The following is a 17,015-nucleotide window of genomic DNA, read 5'->3' on the forward strand; positions in this document are numbered from 1 at the left end:
CAGTGTTTATTATGGAAAATTTGAATAATTGCATAGATATTTCAGCTTAGTCAGCCAGTGTCACTTGTCTGTGTCAGGGACAGCATTGCCCAGTATTCTGCTCTCCCTCTCCAAAATGAATTTACAGTATCTCCATTACATCCCATTTTGCTAAGTGGTCAGAAGTGCTGTGGTGATAAATACAAAATATTTTTCCTTTTGATTTTTCTCCACAAATTACGCTTAATTTTTCAGGTCTGATCTCTTCTTTTCTTCTCATGTGAAATATGCTGCACTCTCGCCTTTGATTGCATTTCATCTTGAACAAAGTCAATATTTGATGTGATTCTTGTCTGGTTTTATATTTTCTTCCTGTTGTCAACTGATCACGGGATTTTACTGAGTAAAATACTGCACTATATTAGCTTAAAGTTCTCAGCTTGGCTTACTCAGCGGGCCATGTACGTTGTTTCAGCTGTTCCTTCTTGGAAATCAGTCACAAACAGCACTGTCATCTGGGGCTGTCATTTTTGCAGACCTTTGGGACTACTGTTTAGCTGCAAAAGTTAAAAAAGGATGACAGTATCAGCTTCCAGTCCTTGTTATTCCTCCTAGTATCCTCCCATATTTCTTGTAACTTACCCCTTGTCACCAGCAATCTCTGTCAGAGACAAAAGGCGAAAAACATTTTTGGAGTTAGAGGATTTTGGGGGTTCTTATGCCCGTACCTGCAGCCGGGAGCACTAGGAATTAAATTCAGTCCAGCAGAGCTCTTGTCTAAGGACGACAAAGTTCTGCATGCATAAGAAATCTAAGGAATAACTGGATGTTCTGCGAGGTGACATCATACAGCACAAGTCTCTTCAGTCTTTACACACTACCTAAGATCTGAATTCCCACTAGCGTTGTTGTAATGTATTATGAATGTCTCCTGTCATTCTGAGCTTCAAACTCAGGCTCTGGCTGTCATCAGAGAGAGATTAGTTCCTGTTAGTTACAGAGAACTGTGTGAACTCACCGGACATAGCGCAGCAGGTAAATAAGCAATGACAATCTTTTCTTGCTTCCCTTTGCCTGAGCCCTTCCTGAAGTTAGTTTTCCCCTGTTATGAACACTGTTGGCGATTTTCCCTCTTAATTTCATGGCCAAGTCTGCCTTCATCCTCTGACTAGCAGTACTTCAGCATCTCTTACAGCAGAATTTGTAGAGTTCCAAACTGGTCACTTCCCAGTGGCTGGAAAGTGAACGATGCCTGGAAGGGTCTCTGGTAATTACCAATTCTTGTTCCACTGTAACGAAGACACAATCAAAACTCAAGTTTGGTAGTCCTTTAGCCTTCCTAGAAAAGACTGCAAACTGTTCTTTAAAGAAGTCCCCTCATGCAAATTGAATATAGAAGTTAAAGTGATCCTGCCTCACTGAATAATCGTATTAAAATAAAAGGTTTGATGTGAAGCGGTGTGCCTCCCCACGCTCCTGGTCGGGAGACCGAGCTGAAGGCCAGGTATTACTTTGCCTGACACGTGCTACTCTCCACACTTTGCTCTACTGTGATGTGTGATATGTTCAGGTGAATCAGTAGCTTGGTTGTAACATGGAAATTTCCTTGGTGCTGCTTTGTTCCCTCCTATTTTTTCCCAGTATTTTACAGACGAAAGAGCTTAGCCACTCACTAAGTAAAGTAATCCTTTTGGTACCTCCTGGGCTAGAGGTCAGGCTTGATATTTGCCCACTGGAAGGGGGGTGATATGTGGTGTTTTTTTTTTCAAACCGGTCAGACCTAAAGAGCTCTTGTGAAATCATTGGCACGACGCTGTGTTTCCATAGCGCTCAAACTGGCAGAAGACACTGCTGTGAATGTTAACATCTCCGTGGGACCGAGCCTCCCGTGCGGGCCTCTGGCTGTGGCATTGGGGAATTTACGTATGCTGGAAGTGAGGCATGGCACGGCGTTGGTAGGATCAGGGCCTGTAGCTAGAGATGATTAGCTGGATTGTGGATTTTATATTTTTTTAGTGGCCTTTTAATTCACTAGCAAACTGCAGCAAACACACACAAACAGCAGAATCGCAGAGGAACACAACAAGAGCAGAAGGAGTTTATGCTTGTCCTTCTCGTGCCGTCTTGACTAAACAAAAGCATGATTGTATATGAGCTGCCCTCGGAGCTGGCTGAGATTTTTCTCAGGAAGAACTTGAAAGCGATCATCTTCAATACTCCCAGACGGGTTCTGGTGAGCAGCCTGCCAGCTATTGTCTGTCTCGGCTTCTGTGAAGTTTTTTAAACCCTGTATATGATATTCAGTATAGCTGTTTATATGTCTGCCTTTCTCTAAAAAGCCATCCGAAGTTTGTTTCTGGATTTGTTTTCTTTTAACCCTTCTACTTCCCTCGTATTTAAGTGTTCTGTTGTAACTTCAGGCAACTATTGCCTCAGGTTTTTTGCCAGAAGTGTTAAGACGGTGTCACCGAGTGCTGCCAGTCACCCTCGCTGGGGCTTTGTTAATGCCTCTTGCTCCTATATCCTTTCTGATGGTGTCACAGAATGGGCAGAACCAGTTATTTGTTTTAATTCTTGGTGATGCTTAAACAATTGGACAGGAGCTCTCTCACTGCACCTTGATTTAATGTTACTATATTAAGGAAATCTGGCGCAAGTGATGAAAAACTGTGATGCTCCTGTGTGATTATCAGTGCGAGATTTGGAAGGCAGGCACATCGCTCATTTCTCTTCCTATCTATGAAATACGTGGTGAGGTGAAAGAGAATTAGCACACAGCCTAATCTTCCGTTTCCAGAAAAATACCGGGACTGACTATTCCTAAGTACCCAGAAGATAAGAGCCTGCGTAGATTTTTTTTCCAAGACAAATCATGTCATTTTTTGTGTGGTGGTGTTACGTGGATGGAAGGAAGTGGCAGATGTGACATACATTTTAACGTTAGTAAAGCTTTTCACATTACCAGAGGTGATGCTTGTAAGTCAGGGAAATAACAGTACCGCGATGTGTCAGCAGAGCTGGTTAAAAAGACGCTCGGTTGAGTTGTCGGGAACTTGCTGACAAAAACGCAGCATGTATCAAGTGTCTTCTGTGTAAAGGCCCGCTTGGATCAGACGCTGCAGCCACACTAAACAAATCCTTACGGAACTGGGATTCCTTCGCTGAAGCTCGGAGAAGTACTAGGACAGGTTAGATTTATTTCTAGCACAGTTTGAGGGTGGTTGATCCACACTTGAGGCAGAGAGTAAGTTTCGCAGTATTTTTTTAATTGGTAGACTGGGGTTTTTTAAAGGTTGTAGGTTGATGGGGGTGGATTGTTCAGTAATTGTAACACTTAAGTAAACAGTGTGACTGCTTTACAAAATCACCATTTGGGAATTTAGTTTAAAGTATTTTAATGAAGTATGGGAACCACTGTATGAATCACCTTAAAATAGGCTTCTTGGACACAGATGAATATTGCATGTATCTCAGGTCTGCGTGCATCTCGTGTCTTTCAGACTGCGGGTTGGGTAACAGTGGTGTTGAGTAACAGGTGACATCTGGGGTTCTCCTATAGCCTTATTTTAATGAAATCACTGATACTTCGTAGTATCTCCTACCGATCTGTTCACTGTTTAACCTAGTCCTGAGATTCCTTGGAATGGAAAGTACTTACACTGTTTATCTTTTAGACTACATTATTGATAATTATTATTATTACTGATTAGACAAACTTCTCATTTGTGGCCCCCTTCCTTTGCCACCCAAAATAAATAGAGGTATGCACTTCAATGACTCTGAAATAATAGACGTGCGCTATTGACCAGGGGCCAATCCATTAATGTAGTTTTAACTTACTGCTAATTGTCTACTTTTTGTCTTCACTTGTGAGTGAATAATAACTGACTTCTTCCACCTTGGGAAAGACGCTTAAAAAATCTTACCGTTTTCATTACAAAAAAATTGAGAGGAATGGTGCTATTTGCAACACAAGTTTCAGGCCAGACAGGAAGGCACCCAACACCCAGAATCTATTAAAAAATCCAGAACACAACTTTGCAAACAAATAAATGTTTAATTGCATTGTATAATGGGTATATAGTTGTTAAATATATTACTTTACTGTATAATTTATCGTTCTTCCAGTTCCTTTAGCAGTTCATCAAAGTGAGTAATGTACCATTTAGCTTTCTCCTTTACTTGCTTTCTGATTACATTTCCTCCGAATCCAATGAAGCAGTCCTGCCAAAACAGAATGAATGGGCACATACGTTATTGCAGTCCCATGTAAGGAATGGAGCTTCTCAGCAATGAAGTTTGGATTTAAGACTGGATTTTTAAATTATGGTATTCCTCCCTGGCTCTTCCCCTGTTTTACTTTGCATGTTAAATTTTTCAACTTCATTAACAATTCTTTTTGCACCACTTTGGTTATCAGAGTTTTCAGGAAGTTGTCTCTCAGTGCCTCGTTAACTTCAAGATAGTTCAGATCTGAGATTTCTCTGAAAATCGGAGGTAAATGTGATGCAACATAGGGCCTTACGATTCAAGAACGAGTTAACATCCGAATGGCATGCAGCATCTCACAATTATCCCTATACTGTTTATCTTAACTCTGTTTACGTCATTTGATAGATACCCAAAAGTAAACATTAACCATATCTTCAATCATTAACCAGGAGCAATCATCATTTCTACATCTTAGAAAACCATCTGCAGTGAAAGTGCAGTGTTTAAAATTTCCACGGCTGCTTTTTTGCCTTTAGGTGGAAAGCATTAAGCAAATGCTAAGCTGCTTGGGTCATGCACATGTTTAACAGTAAAGGACCAGCCATCATAACTCACGTCAGCTGTAGCTGTCAGAGTTTGTTCCTGGGCATTTCCAGGCGCTGGGACATCTGTCCCTCAGATTGGTGACGGAGGTGTATTAGGGTGCTTTTATGTAGAGAAAGGTGCTGAAGGGGAGAAGGAATTAAGATCTCTCCTCTGTGAAATGACCGTTTATAGAAGTTGTCTTTCTCTTCATGTATTATTTCACCCTGTCAGGGCTGGTACCTTCAAAGGTATCATCACTGCACAGTGAGATGGACCCTCCTGCTCGGCCACTATCAGGTGAACGTGCACCAGATCTGTGCCAGACCTTCACACTAAGCACCATTACCCAGTGTTCAGAATCAGGCTCTTGGTCGGGTAAGACCTCTGCACAGAAGCAAGCGCTTACTGTGGTGATGTAAAGGGCAGATGTGATAATATATATCAGCTTGATTTGTGACAGGTTCCTAGACTGTCACAGTCCTGCTAGACCCAGCCAGCACCCTGGCTTAGAGGTTGACACCCTTACGGAGATTGTCTGAACTGAGAGAAATCAACCATGGCATTTCCAGGCTGAAACTACCTGCGCAGATCTCTTTCAGGCTGTGGGAAATGCTAAAGATCTCCCCTGAAGTCCTATAAAGAATTCAAACCGCACTTTTTTTGCCCCCAAAGGATTTGCTCAAAGGGAATTTAGAATTCCAGTTCTTGAATACTTACAGCAGGGGGACAGGCTTCCATGTCTGTAGCTCCATCTCCAATCATAACGACTTTCTTAAAGTGGAACTGTTCCTTCAGGTGAGTAATAACCTTTCCTTTCCCCCCTGATTCAGCTGTTGGTTGTGTTTCATCAAATCCTGCATATTCTCCTAGAACACAGTGGAAGGACAAAGTTAGACACAGAGCATATTTTTCTGTAAATGAAGAAAGATACATGCCTATGGTATTTACTTCAGAAAGCAGCTAATTACATTCAGTCTTGTATGCCTTACAATATCAGCATCCCAAAAACGTAATCAGAAGGCAAGTGTGAAAACTAGGATTTTACCCAAGTCTTCAGGGGGGTATTTTCCAAGACCTGAAATGCTAAGACAAAACCAGAAACCCTGTGTGGGTAGTGTTACAAATCCATTCCCAGTCACTCTTTTTACACCAGAATGATGACATTTCAAAAGCAGCATCCAGTATGATGTATAGACAGTGTATGGAACACTGAGTAACCTCACTAACTACAGTTCTGCTTGATTGCACTAGCTTAAAGTCCAGAGCAGCTCTGCTGAAGTGCATCGGTCTCCATACATACATCAAAGTCAAAGAAGTTTGCTGCTGAAAGCAGGTAAGCGTAATAAACTCTTTTAACTTGAAGGACAAGAGAAAACACAACTCTGCTGTTGGAAACTGTCATATGTTTTACCTTTGGCACAGCTTGCAATTAAAAAGTAACCACAGCTCTATTTCATATGGCTGGAAAGTGACCTGCACTCATGTTTTTGGTAAAGTCTTGTGATTTTCCTACTTGGAGCTAGCTGGATTGGTAACGAGGTCGTGTAGCCTGGACAGTATCTGTAAGCCCAGTATCTGTGACAGTTTGAACTAAAAAAGTGGCACTGATTAGCAGAGAAAAGAGGCTTAAGGGGAATCTCACCGTTAAAGTAAAACTTCAGCCTATTGGCAAAGACGTTTGCTGTTGGAATGTTCAGCTGCAAGGCCACGTGCTCCACAATGCTCTGAAACCCCCCGGACACCAGGAAGACCTGGACACCTCGTTGGTGAAGCCTGCTTACCAGCTCCCTGAGAAGAAAGAGCATCACTGAGTGTGAGTGCCTGGCAGCACCGAGGGATTCTGCTATAAATATATCTTTCCTAAACAAGGCTGCCCCGTACTTTGTGATATTCCAGTTTAGGCAGGATGTGTGCTGCTTTCCAGCTCCATCCATTTCTGCTGCCCAAAGATTTTCCTTCCTTCCCTGACAAGTTTGTGCATCCACCTTGCTTGAAAAGAGCTGAACAAAACCATCGTGTCTAGAGACAAACAGGTGTTTAGTTGCTCAGAAGCAAGCACTCCCTAGAAATGTTTTCTTTACACTTTCATACTGTTTGCATTAGTTCCCTCGAACAAGTGAGAGCAGATCCAGTTCATATTTTTTCTGAAGTAGAACAACAGCAAGAAGGTTAATCTATAATGCAGAAAAAAGTAGGAAATGTGAGGGAGAAAAAGCCACTGTGCCAAAATGAAAAGTGGGCTGAAAAGTGTGCAAAGTGCAAACATTTTCTAACTCAGAGTTGGTTCCCTGGACGCTGGACATCAATGCCATATTTAGAAGAGGGCACCAGCGACAGAAAAGGAATCAAAAGTTTTCAGAGCCAGTTAATGTCAATGGGGCTTGAAGGCAGTTAAAAGTTTTACAGGATTTGGCTCTAGAAGCCGGAAGATCAGCATGCAGCAGTGCTGAGCAGCAGAAGTGGTAGCAGTAACAGCAGAAATGCTAAATACTGAAAAGCAAAGTGGAGGCTTAAAGCAGGCTACACAGAAAAGGAGGAAGAAAGGGAAGGAATGAAAAGGAGGAAGAAAAAGGAAGGAATGAAAGGGAAAGTCATGTGATTCTAAACAAGGAAACAATGTTCTCTTTGTAGTTACATCTAGCTATGCCTTCTACAGAAAAAGCTGAGCATGTGCTTCATTTCAAGGAGAAAATACAAACACAGTATCATCTAAAACTACTGTATGTGCTAAAAATATTTTAGACTTGGAGCTATGTCCAGATTTTGAAGTAAAGAAGTTTGTTTCAATTGTTTGAAACAATTTCAGTAGGAAAAAACCCCACCTTTTCAGTTTAAATATTTAGTGCTTATTCCAAACCCAAAGAATAGATACATATATACCTATTTCCCCTTTGTGATTTTTTAATACTTCTTTTAGGGACTTCTGTGCAGAATGAGTAGCTCTGAACAATGGATCCCCTAAGCTGAGTCCAGGGTGTGACTGCACACAGAAGTGTAACAAAGAGGTAACAGAATTGCAAGAAGAGACCAAGCCAGTAGTTCACACCAGGTATTAAATCTTCCCCCAATTCCATCACCCATCAAAAACCAGATGTGATTGAACCAATTAGTCTTCATGCCCCTTTAATCCTCAGGCCAGAAATTGAGCTTGCCAGCCAAAATACCAGCAAATACCTAAGACTGTTTTATTTTTACATGGGTGCTTAGCCATTTGACGTGGTCTCAGGCCGTTATAAGCTCCTGGTATAAGCTTTATACACAAACACCACAGAAATGGAGCAGCAAGGCAATCTAAACCACCTCTGTGGTCTTACAGCCTCACTAATGTCATAGAATTTTGTTGATTTATGTCATATGCTTTTGGAAGACTTTTTTTGTTACATCATTTGAAAATCTTCTTACCTGATTCCTGGTGTTAGCTGAGGTGGGTTGTCAGATATTAATTTCTGCACTTGCTCATAGGAGGGACGTATGAGACCTAGTCGTGCCGTTAAAGCTGCTTTGAATGTCACAGTGCCACCCATAGCTCTGCGGGTCCTAAACGATGATCCAGAGAAAGCAGACTGGTGACGCTTAACAAGTTGAGGCTTCTCCCAAGAACAGTTAAGTTACAGAAGGACAACAACCAACAAGGTAAGAGACGTTCTAGGTTATACTGTATCTATGCACTGAAAGGATTGGTGGCAACCACTAGTAGAAGATTCTCCACAGGCTGGAGCTCTTGTGAGAACCAGTGAGGCAAAGGAAAACTGCTTCATGCCCTCTGTGAGTGCACCGGAGCCACTGGCACCGTATTCCTAAACCGTGGCACAGGTGCCGTTCCCTGAAATCAATAGAACTTCTGCTACAAGCTTCAATGGAAACATCAGCCTCAGAGAAGCGTTAAAAGTTGTCCCTTCTCCTCCGTCTCATAATAAGGTTTGTGCTTAGCCAGGTTTAATGATGAGGGCTGAATTTAAGTCTACTGAAGAAGTTAACATTAGAAAGTTTATGTCAGTATTGTTTTGTTGAGTAGCTCCATAATTCCAGAAAAAGGAAGTTAATTCGTTATGCATTAATTCCACTTACTATTCCTAAAACCCTTTTTAAACTAGCAATCTCCTATGAGAGTTGAATTAATCCTTATTTTAAATTCCTTGTCACAGATTAGCCTTATCCACCCTTATTTTTTACTACTATTCCTACGAAGTAAAGAGCAAATATACATACATCTCTGCAACGGCATCTCCAACTCCACAGAACTTTGCAAGCTCGTCAATGCCTTCTTCCCTGATGACTGTACTGTCCACATCAAAGCATACTGCATCAGCATTGCGGAAGATTTCTTTCATCTCCAAGAGGGACGCCATCCTTTTAGGAACCTTCTTACTGTGAGGGGACAAGATAAAGTCTTTCTCTGAGTGACAGTACTGCACCGTATCTTGAGCCATTGGTGCAACTGATCTGGTTCTTGCGAGTAGGGACGAGCACAGCCTGGTAGCCAGCTTTTATCAAAGAGGGAGCGGCGGTGGTGGTCTGGCTCGGTTGCTGATTTGCTCTCTGCTGTTGCTGCCTACTGATGTTCAATTTACGTTACAGGTGGGCTGTGGAGCTTTGGTCAGTTGCTGATTTGCTCTCTGCAGGCTCGGCCCATTGATGTTCACATGGGGTTCAAGGTTGTAATACTTGGCATTTGCTGAACCATCAGACTGCCAACTGCTGTGTGGGACTTGCAGTCCTCTGTCTCATCTTGCCCTCACCGCTCAAATGGATCTTGATTTCTCATCAGACCCAGTCTAGTGTGTCAAATTAGTTGCTCCAGGAGACAGCCCTTAAGGTATTTGCTTGATCGCCGTAGACATAACGATCTTAAACCTATCAGTGAGTGGCTGTCCCTAAATCATGAAGGTTTAGATCCTTTTCTATGTCCTGATTAATACAAAGTAAATATTTTCATCATCTATGAATGCACAGATTTGGGCATTAGCACTGGGAATTAAGTCTTTTATAAAATCCATTAAAGTCTTGGGCTTTGAGAACTTCACTCAACCCATCACATCATGATACAACTTCTTCCATAACAATGCCTGACAAAAGTTTAATTTCTTCCCTTTTATATCTGTCCACTTAAGTATGTTGAGCACTTCTCCTGTAGATCAGAAGCACGAGGTGTTAATCAAGTATTTACCCTACTCATCTTCTGCTTCACCCTTTCATAAGGGAATTCAGTGTGGACTTTACTATTTGTCAATCTGTACACTTAGACAGACTTTCTATCTATCCCACTTCCCAGATCTTTAGAAAAGTTTTTGTTTGGTTGTCTCTAATCTCTTTAGACATCTCTCCGGACACGTCTTGTGTAATTGATCTGGGTAGCAGATTCTGTCTTTTTCTGGGATAGGGGAAAAAATATCATCAAACAGCATGTTATATACCTTCATTATGTTATATACCTTTATCTTTTGTTTTCCTCTCACTAAGCTCATTTATTTTCCTCCTATATATCGTGGATTTTGATTGTCTTCCACACGCAAGTTCCCCCAAAACATGTATTTTTTTCTCTTTTTGGACAAACTGTGCACCCCCCCAATATATCCAGTGACGATGGAGAAGGTGATGGTTATGTACCTCGCTGTGGAACAGTACCGGAGCTGATCAGCACTGACGTAGCTCACTGCCAGACAGGAGCCATCAGGGACCACATGCAGTAAGCACCCATGCTGTTTCCTGGGGTGCCTGCTGTGTGCCCATAGTTCATGGTCAAAGCAGGAACAGGAACCTTCGGTTTTATTCCCATGACTAGTAACCATATGGTGAATACTGAGATTAAGAAGTTTTTATGAAAAAATGCCATAATCACTGAAAAAAATGCATAGCACACATAGTCATCTTTTTTTCTGCTAATAAATGAGAATACTCCAGTCCTTCATTGAAAGGTAAAAGTTTGTATAAATGAAGCCACCAAACCTAAGTGGTGAAACCTTTTGTGAACAGCTAAGAGCCATATTTGTAAGAGATAATCTCTGTTTAACAAACAGGTAGATATGAAATAGCAAGAAACAGAGCAAGCAAGTCACATGAAAGGCAATTCTAACCCAAGGCAGCCATGAAACAGTACTGTTTGAGTCGGTTGTTCTAGTTATTCTTGAGCTTTTTTGCATGAACACACTACTATAGTAGCCAAAGTGGGTTCATGGCTTTTGCACAAGGTCGAGAAAATGACACAGTAGCTTCCTCAGTGCTCATCTGCGTCACAGGTGTGAGCGAGAATGGGCAAGCAGGTATCCCCCAGCCCATGCTTCCCTCCTATGTGTTTGGTTTGTGTGGGAAGGTAGGACAGAGCCTGGACTCAGCCTCCCCCGTGTGCTGGAAAGCACAGTGAGTGGGTGTGCAGTAAAGAGGAAAAATTCCAGAAAAGGGCTTTTACAAACTCCAGCTCTGGGAAGGGCAGAAACAGGGGCTGAACCATACTTTGACAAGTCTCTGCTCTTGGTGCATCAGAGCTGTTCCATGCACAGACATATTGTAAAATTCTGGACTAGACTTAGAAACACCACCAAAGAATTATTTGCTGCAGTCAGCACGTGGTTTTTATATTTTTCTGTAAAGACTGCACTGTACATGTAAACAATACAGTTGCATGCCATCAGCACAGCACGTAAGAGAAACCTCTCTCTCTTCAGTGGCCACAGACATAAAAACCTCTGAGAGAGACTGGTTCTGAGCTAAGACTTGGCAGTGGGTAGACAGGTGACACGTGAATTCCAAGTTTACTTTGCGTTAGCCTTGACTTGACATTGGCTTCACAACACTATGTTTGTATTTTCAGTGGAAGATTTTGATTTTTCTGAGCAGGAGGGCTTTGACTTTAGGGCAGCCCTTGATAGCCATTGCTAGATGTATTTGTGCAGTGGAATTAAAAAAACCCACATCCACTAACATTTTTTAACTGGCAGAGCATTAATTTTTTCCAGCCTCCTGGAAGATCTAGAAAGCCCACCAAAAATTCAGCCATGGGTTTGGTGCCAATTTTAAAGATTTGCTCTACTGGGCAAACTTGTTGCATCACTGTGGTGTGACATTTGCGTCACATTGTTCCAACACTGATTCCTTATTATGCAAAGCCATCACATTGCCTCATGCTACCCTGAGTCTGCACTGCAACATTACCACATTATGACGCAATGTCACTGTGTGGGGACACCACGCTGTGATGTGACTTCTTGGTGAGAACCTGAAATGTGTTTTTGGATACATGTCTTCAAAATTTTAATCTCTGAGGAAAATGTTATTGCTAGAAATGCACGTTGGGAGCAGGAAGGAAGAGACATTAACTTTTCCTTCTCTCAGGTATCCATATTTCCTATATTCCTTTCCCTTCTGAATGCCTCTAACAGTGATGATACCACCCCTGTGGTGGACTTTGCACTTTGATGGACAAATAAGACAAATTAGAGGAAGAATTATGGATACCAGTTGTGGAGCCATGCTTGGCATTAACCCAGTCCTCTCTTTGTTCCATGCAGTAACTCTTCCAAAAGAGTTTCAAGACATGGTTTATAGTGCCTAAAAATGACAAGCTGGAAGGGAAGAACTGTGTTATGAAATGCAGAAACCATCAGTAGTTCCTGATCTCCCTTGGCCTGTGATCTGCTAAAATCTTTCCACTTTCTGCTATAGCTGGGCACCGAGTCTTGGAAACCAGATCTGGTTTTGGCTAATGTGTCACCACACATGTTGGAGAACTTGTGAAGAATTGTAAAGTAGGAAAACTCATACAGAAGCAAAGAGGAGAACCTATGAAGGAAGCTTCAGCTATTGCAAGGAGTCTTGCTGGTGGGAAAAGTGAATTTCAGGAGTTAAAGTTGGTTCACTTGGAGTAAAATAAGGTTTTTCTGCCCTTGTTGGCAGAGTTCCAAGGGTCAGCATCAGCTCCAGAGGCTGGCAAATGCCATTCCAAATGGTAACGTGCCAATTTTAGTAATTTGTGAAGTGTTTTTTTCCCAGCCCTAAGCGTAAATGAGAACATAAGGCAAGGCTATTACTGACTGAGCAGTGGGCAACAGGAGTGTGGGAAAATAAAAGCAGGAGAGGTTCTGCTCCTTCCCTTGTTTTCAAAGTTTTCGCTGGGCCATCCTAGCATGGCATCCATGAGGAAGCTGCCTGGAATCCACCTCCAGGTAAGCGTGCATAGCAAATCAGGACAGGCACAGCAGCTTGTCCACATGTAGGCGTCACTTGGAAACATGACAAAAAAGTCTGAAGCTGTGTAAAACCTTTCTATGGACAAATCTCTTAACAGCTGTAGTGAGGGAGCAGCAATTTTTTATTCCATAGTGGTATAGGCCTCTACAGTTGGCAGAGATTAATTACCCTGAAATACAGGGCATCTGATTGCTTAAATGTATCAATGTTTTAATGAGATGGTAAGAAAGAAGACATTTCCACAAATAGTGAGTTCTGTCTCCATAGGAAAAACATGAGTAGAAAATCTTTTGACTTTTCTGCCATTGAGTTTCAGGTAGGTAATCTATTCCTATAGATAGGTAATCTATTCCTCTCATTTGCATGCTGGAAAAGTCCAAGCAACAAACGTTTCAACATGTCTGATAATAAAATATTGTGGTGGAAAGCTGAAAAGAAGAAAATGGGGAAGAGAAGAAACAATGGGCAAAGACATGACTAGAGAAAATCTAAGAAAAGACTGACAGAGGGAGAGAATTAGGGTGAAACTTGAGATAAAGATGGAGAAAAATGAAATGACAAGTGGAATTCCCATGAGATCTCCTTGCTTCCAAACTATGAAGTACTTCATTAGGACATTTGGGGGGGAAATGGCATTTCCACAAGAAATAGCCCCATTTGTTAACACAGAGGGTAGAGTCACAGAAGCAAGCACAGGAATTATGTAAGACCACATGTCAAAGGAAAACAACTGAAATCTTTTTTGTTTGCTGACCCTTCAAAGAAGGGCACTTGCTGCACTGTGAAAAACTGAAACATCCGCAGTATCTGCTACATATAATGCAAAAGGAACAAGGAGATGGTACTCAGAACTCCAGGTGTTCTGAGGCTGGTATATTTTGATGAGATCTTGACATGATCTCAAAATCCTCATTGTGACTAGACTTCACTTGTTATCGTATTTCAGCTTTCAGAAGTGCTGCCACGCTGCTACTTCACATTATGTTCGCATTCACTGAAGTGAGAAAATTAAGATTAAGTGAATCTTAATGGAATATTACCTAAAATATCTTTTTTAAACAGATTACTTGGGAATATCCTAGTTTGCAAACAGTTTCTGGTGTTTTGATTTTTATTCACTTCTCTGTTTAACAAGGTGAGAGTGACCACTTCACTGAGATACATTCCTGCAGCAGAATAATATTGAACATGCAGTGAGCTTAACAGAAATGCAACAACATCAAGCTATTTCTGTTGCATTGCTGCTTGGAGTAAGGGATTTGGAGAAAATAGTTCTTGAAACTTTTCTCAGGACCGGTTCCCACTACAGGAGAAGATAAGAATGTTCACAGGAACGTTTCCATGGTATTAAACAAACCACTTAATCCTCATTGTTTCTAGTCCTGTGTCTGTAAAATGGGAGTAATATAGTGATACAGCTTTTCTGTGCTGAGGCTTAATTCTCAGTATTACTGTGTTTTGAAAGCTTTAGAGGAAAGAGGATACATTTAAGCAGATTAGTTATATTTAAGCAAATTGTGACTGTTTATATCCCTGCAAGTTCAACCCATCCATCTATAATTGTGAGTTTCTGTGGTTTTCAATGTGAGAACAGAAAGATTCAGTCCAACTCACTAAGTTTGCTTCACACTTCCTGGTTTTCTGTTCAGTTTTTAAAGGTAGTAACACAAACCTGTATTCAAATCAAGAGATGAATTGTTTGCATTTATACATGAATATCTGAACAGCAGTGCCTAACAGTGAATTTATTTAAGCGCCTCTTAAAAAGTAGTTGAAAAGGGGTAGCAGGATGGATGTTGACATACACCTCCCAGCTCTCCAATCCCCTCTTGCCTGTCCTGACAAAATGATGATCCCCCCCCACACATGATTGCATCATTCATTCATGCTGCTGTTATAAAACAGGCACCACACTGCTGCTGCATCTTGCAGGGCAGCACACACTCACAGCCCCAGCAGAAGATACTCTGCATTTCCTAGGCTAGAAAAATACAGTGTTATGGATCTGATACGCCAAACGCCAACCCCTTCCAAACTGAGAGAAAAAAACATTCCCGGTGACTTACAGTATTGCACTGGCCGTGGCTGTTGCTGCTGCTGCAAACCTCTTGGCTGCACAAGAAAAGAAGGGATCAGCTGAGACCTTCAGTCACATAAATACAACGGCATGGGCTGATCTGGAAGAAAGCCGCATTTTGGAAATCACTCTTTTATAATCTGCTGAGTAAGCCAGCCTGGATGTTTTTTTTTAAATGGTTGCACACATGTAACCAGAGAAGTCCAGCTGTTCACTGACAGGCGTAGGGAAGAGAGGTGTAACCTTGCTGCGTCGGGGGAGGAGCCGCTGGCCCAGCTTGGGGCGCTCCCAGCTCGAGTAGGCACGGCTTGGCAGGGAGCGGGCCCGCACCAGGCCGGGGGGCTCCTGCTCGCCCGGCAGCCAGCCTGTGCCACGGGCATGGAGCGCAGGACGGGTCCCGGCAAACTTGCCTCACTTCACACAGAGCGCCGGCACAGGAGGGCGAGGGCCAAGAGCCGCCCAGGGGGCTCTGACAAGCAGCAAGCAGGAGTTTCTCCTGGTGAAATCAGAGGCGAGGCAGGGATGCTGTTTTCTTTCACTGTGGATGAGATGAAAAGTTTTTGTGAGTTAAGATTGCAATATTGCATTTTGCCTTAAACTTAGTGCATCGGTGCGTGCGATGTTACACCAAAAATCAAATCAAAATTCATCAAAAGCTCTGAAGGCAAAATTTAAACTTCTGCTTATGATAAGGCTCTGTTTTGTTTCCCCAAATGCAATGTTGTCAAAAGCAACATGAAAATTGCAGAACTTGTCTTGCTCACGTTTTGGCATCCCACAGAAGAGCTTCCCTCAGATATTACTGTGGACACTGGTTAGGAGACTGCCAACCTGAACTGTGAAGCCTGTTGTTTGGTTCAAGGTCAAGAAAGGCTGATTTAGCTGGGTTAGCATCTTTCATTTGCTTGTGATAGGAGTCTTAAACTGCTGCCTGTCTTGAAAGACTGTTCTGCACCACTGGCTGCACCAGTCACATTCCATGCATGATTGGTTTTGCCATTCTGGCAGTATTACCCCTCAAAATCACATGCATTAATTAAAATCAATAGCCTTGTGTGCCTCTCCTCCCGTGCATGCCTTGAAGTTTTTTCAGAAGTTCTCAGTACATGACCATTTGTCAACATGAGCATCTATCAGTAACTTCTTACGTCAGGAAAAGATAGTACCAAGCCCTTTTGCTGCAAAACTGCTGATGTGGTTCACTGTTTGTTGGTTTTATCATGGCAGGGCAGTATGTTTTTAAAACAGATTTAGAAATAATTTCTGTGAATAAGGTTAAATGAAAACAGATCTTGATAAAGATGAAAGACAACTGCTTTTACTGAGAATCTCAGAGTTTTTTTGCCAAGATAAGCAGTGCATGATTTTACTAAGAGAATTGCTGCTGAATATTTCATGAAGGATACTTACTCCCTTTATTTGGCTTAGTTTAATGGATAAATTGGTTTTAATTTAGGTAAATATTTTTATTCTAATCTGGTGTAATTTGTTGTAAATCTACTGATTTCAAAGGACAACTTTGGCCTAGTAAGCATCTGGCCCTGTAGTTTTACTATGCATTAAAAACAAATATGCAGAACAGTTCAGCAACTACAGCTAAGACTGAAAAATGAAGAAAAGCTTGTCCTGATATCTGAAAAATGTGGCAAAATGGGGATTTAATGTGAAAATGCTAATAAGAAATGTTACTGTACCATAAAATAACTATCCTCAGACATGTGTTCCAGCAAAGAAACAAGAGAGGTCTGCCTGGAAGCTTAAAGAGGATGTTCAGGAGTGAAAAGCACAGCTCACATGGATACATGACTATTGATATAAGCACAGCACTAAAGTCTTGTACATGACAACAAAACTTCTCCATTTGTACAAAAAACAAGAGACCACCTACATGAAGGGCTAGAGTATCTTTGAAAATGGCTTTCTGTGTCGTCCTCCCCCTCAACCCCATCCAAAATTCAAACTACATCTTCCCAGAACA

At 41.8% G+C, this 17,015-nt stretch overlaps 1 protein-coding gene across 1 annotated transcript; it reads right to left on the reverse strand.

Moving 5' to 3' along the window:
- Window positions 1-4,016: 4,016 nt before the first annotated feature.
- On the reverse strand, window positions 4,017-15,239 carry PSPH (phosphoserine phosphatase). The gene is made up of 6 exons (XM_005439788.4): window positions 15,027-15,239; window positions 8,986-10,147; window positions 8,179-8,313; window positions 6,419-6,564; window positions 5,494-5,642; window positions 4,017-4,203 (listed from the first exon to the last, which is right to left on the reverse strand). Exons 2-6 carry the CDS (start codon window positions 9,204-9,206, stop codon window positions 4,093-4,095), a joined length of 762 nt encoding a protein of 253 aa, XP_005439845.1. The 5' UTR covers window positions 9,207-10,147; window positions 15,027-15,239; the 3' UTR covers window positions 4,017-4,092.
- Between the last annotated feature and the right edge of the window lie 1,776 nt (window positions 15,240-17,015).

This window comes from Falco cherrug, chromosome 1, assembly GCF_023634085.1.
Source record: "Falco cherrug isolate bFalChe1 chromosome 1, bFalChe1.pri, whole genome shotgun sequence".
Taxonomy (NCBI): domain Eukaryota; kingdom Metazoa; phylum Chordata; class Aves; order Falconiformes; family Falconidae; genus Falco; species Falco cherrug.

Excerpts from the sequence above, each read along its gene's own strand:
- PSPH (XM_005439788.4), bottom strand. The coding sequence starts at position 9,206 with ATGGCTCAAGATACGGTGCAGTACTGTCACTCAGAGAAAGACTTTATC. Across the intron at positions 5,643-6,418 it reads GCTGAAGTTTTACTTTAACG|GAGAATATGCAGGATTTGAT; the intron begins GTGAGATTCCCC and ends ACTGTGTTCTAG. Across the intron at positions 4,204-5,493 it reads TGGAAGCCTGTCCCCCTGCT|GACTGCTTCATTGGATTCGG; the intron begins GTAAGTATTCAA and ends CTGTTTTGGCAG.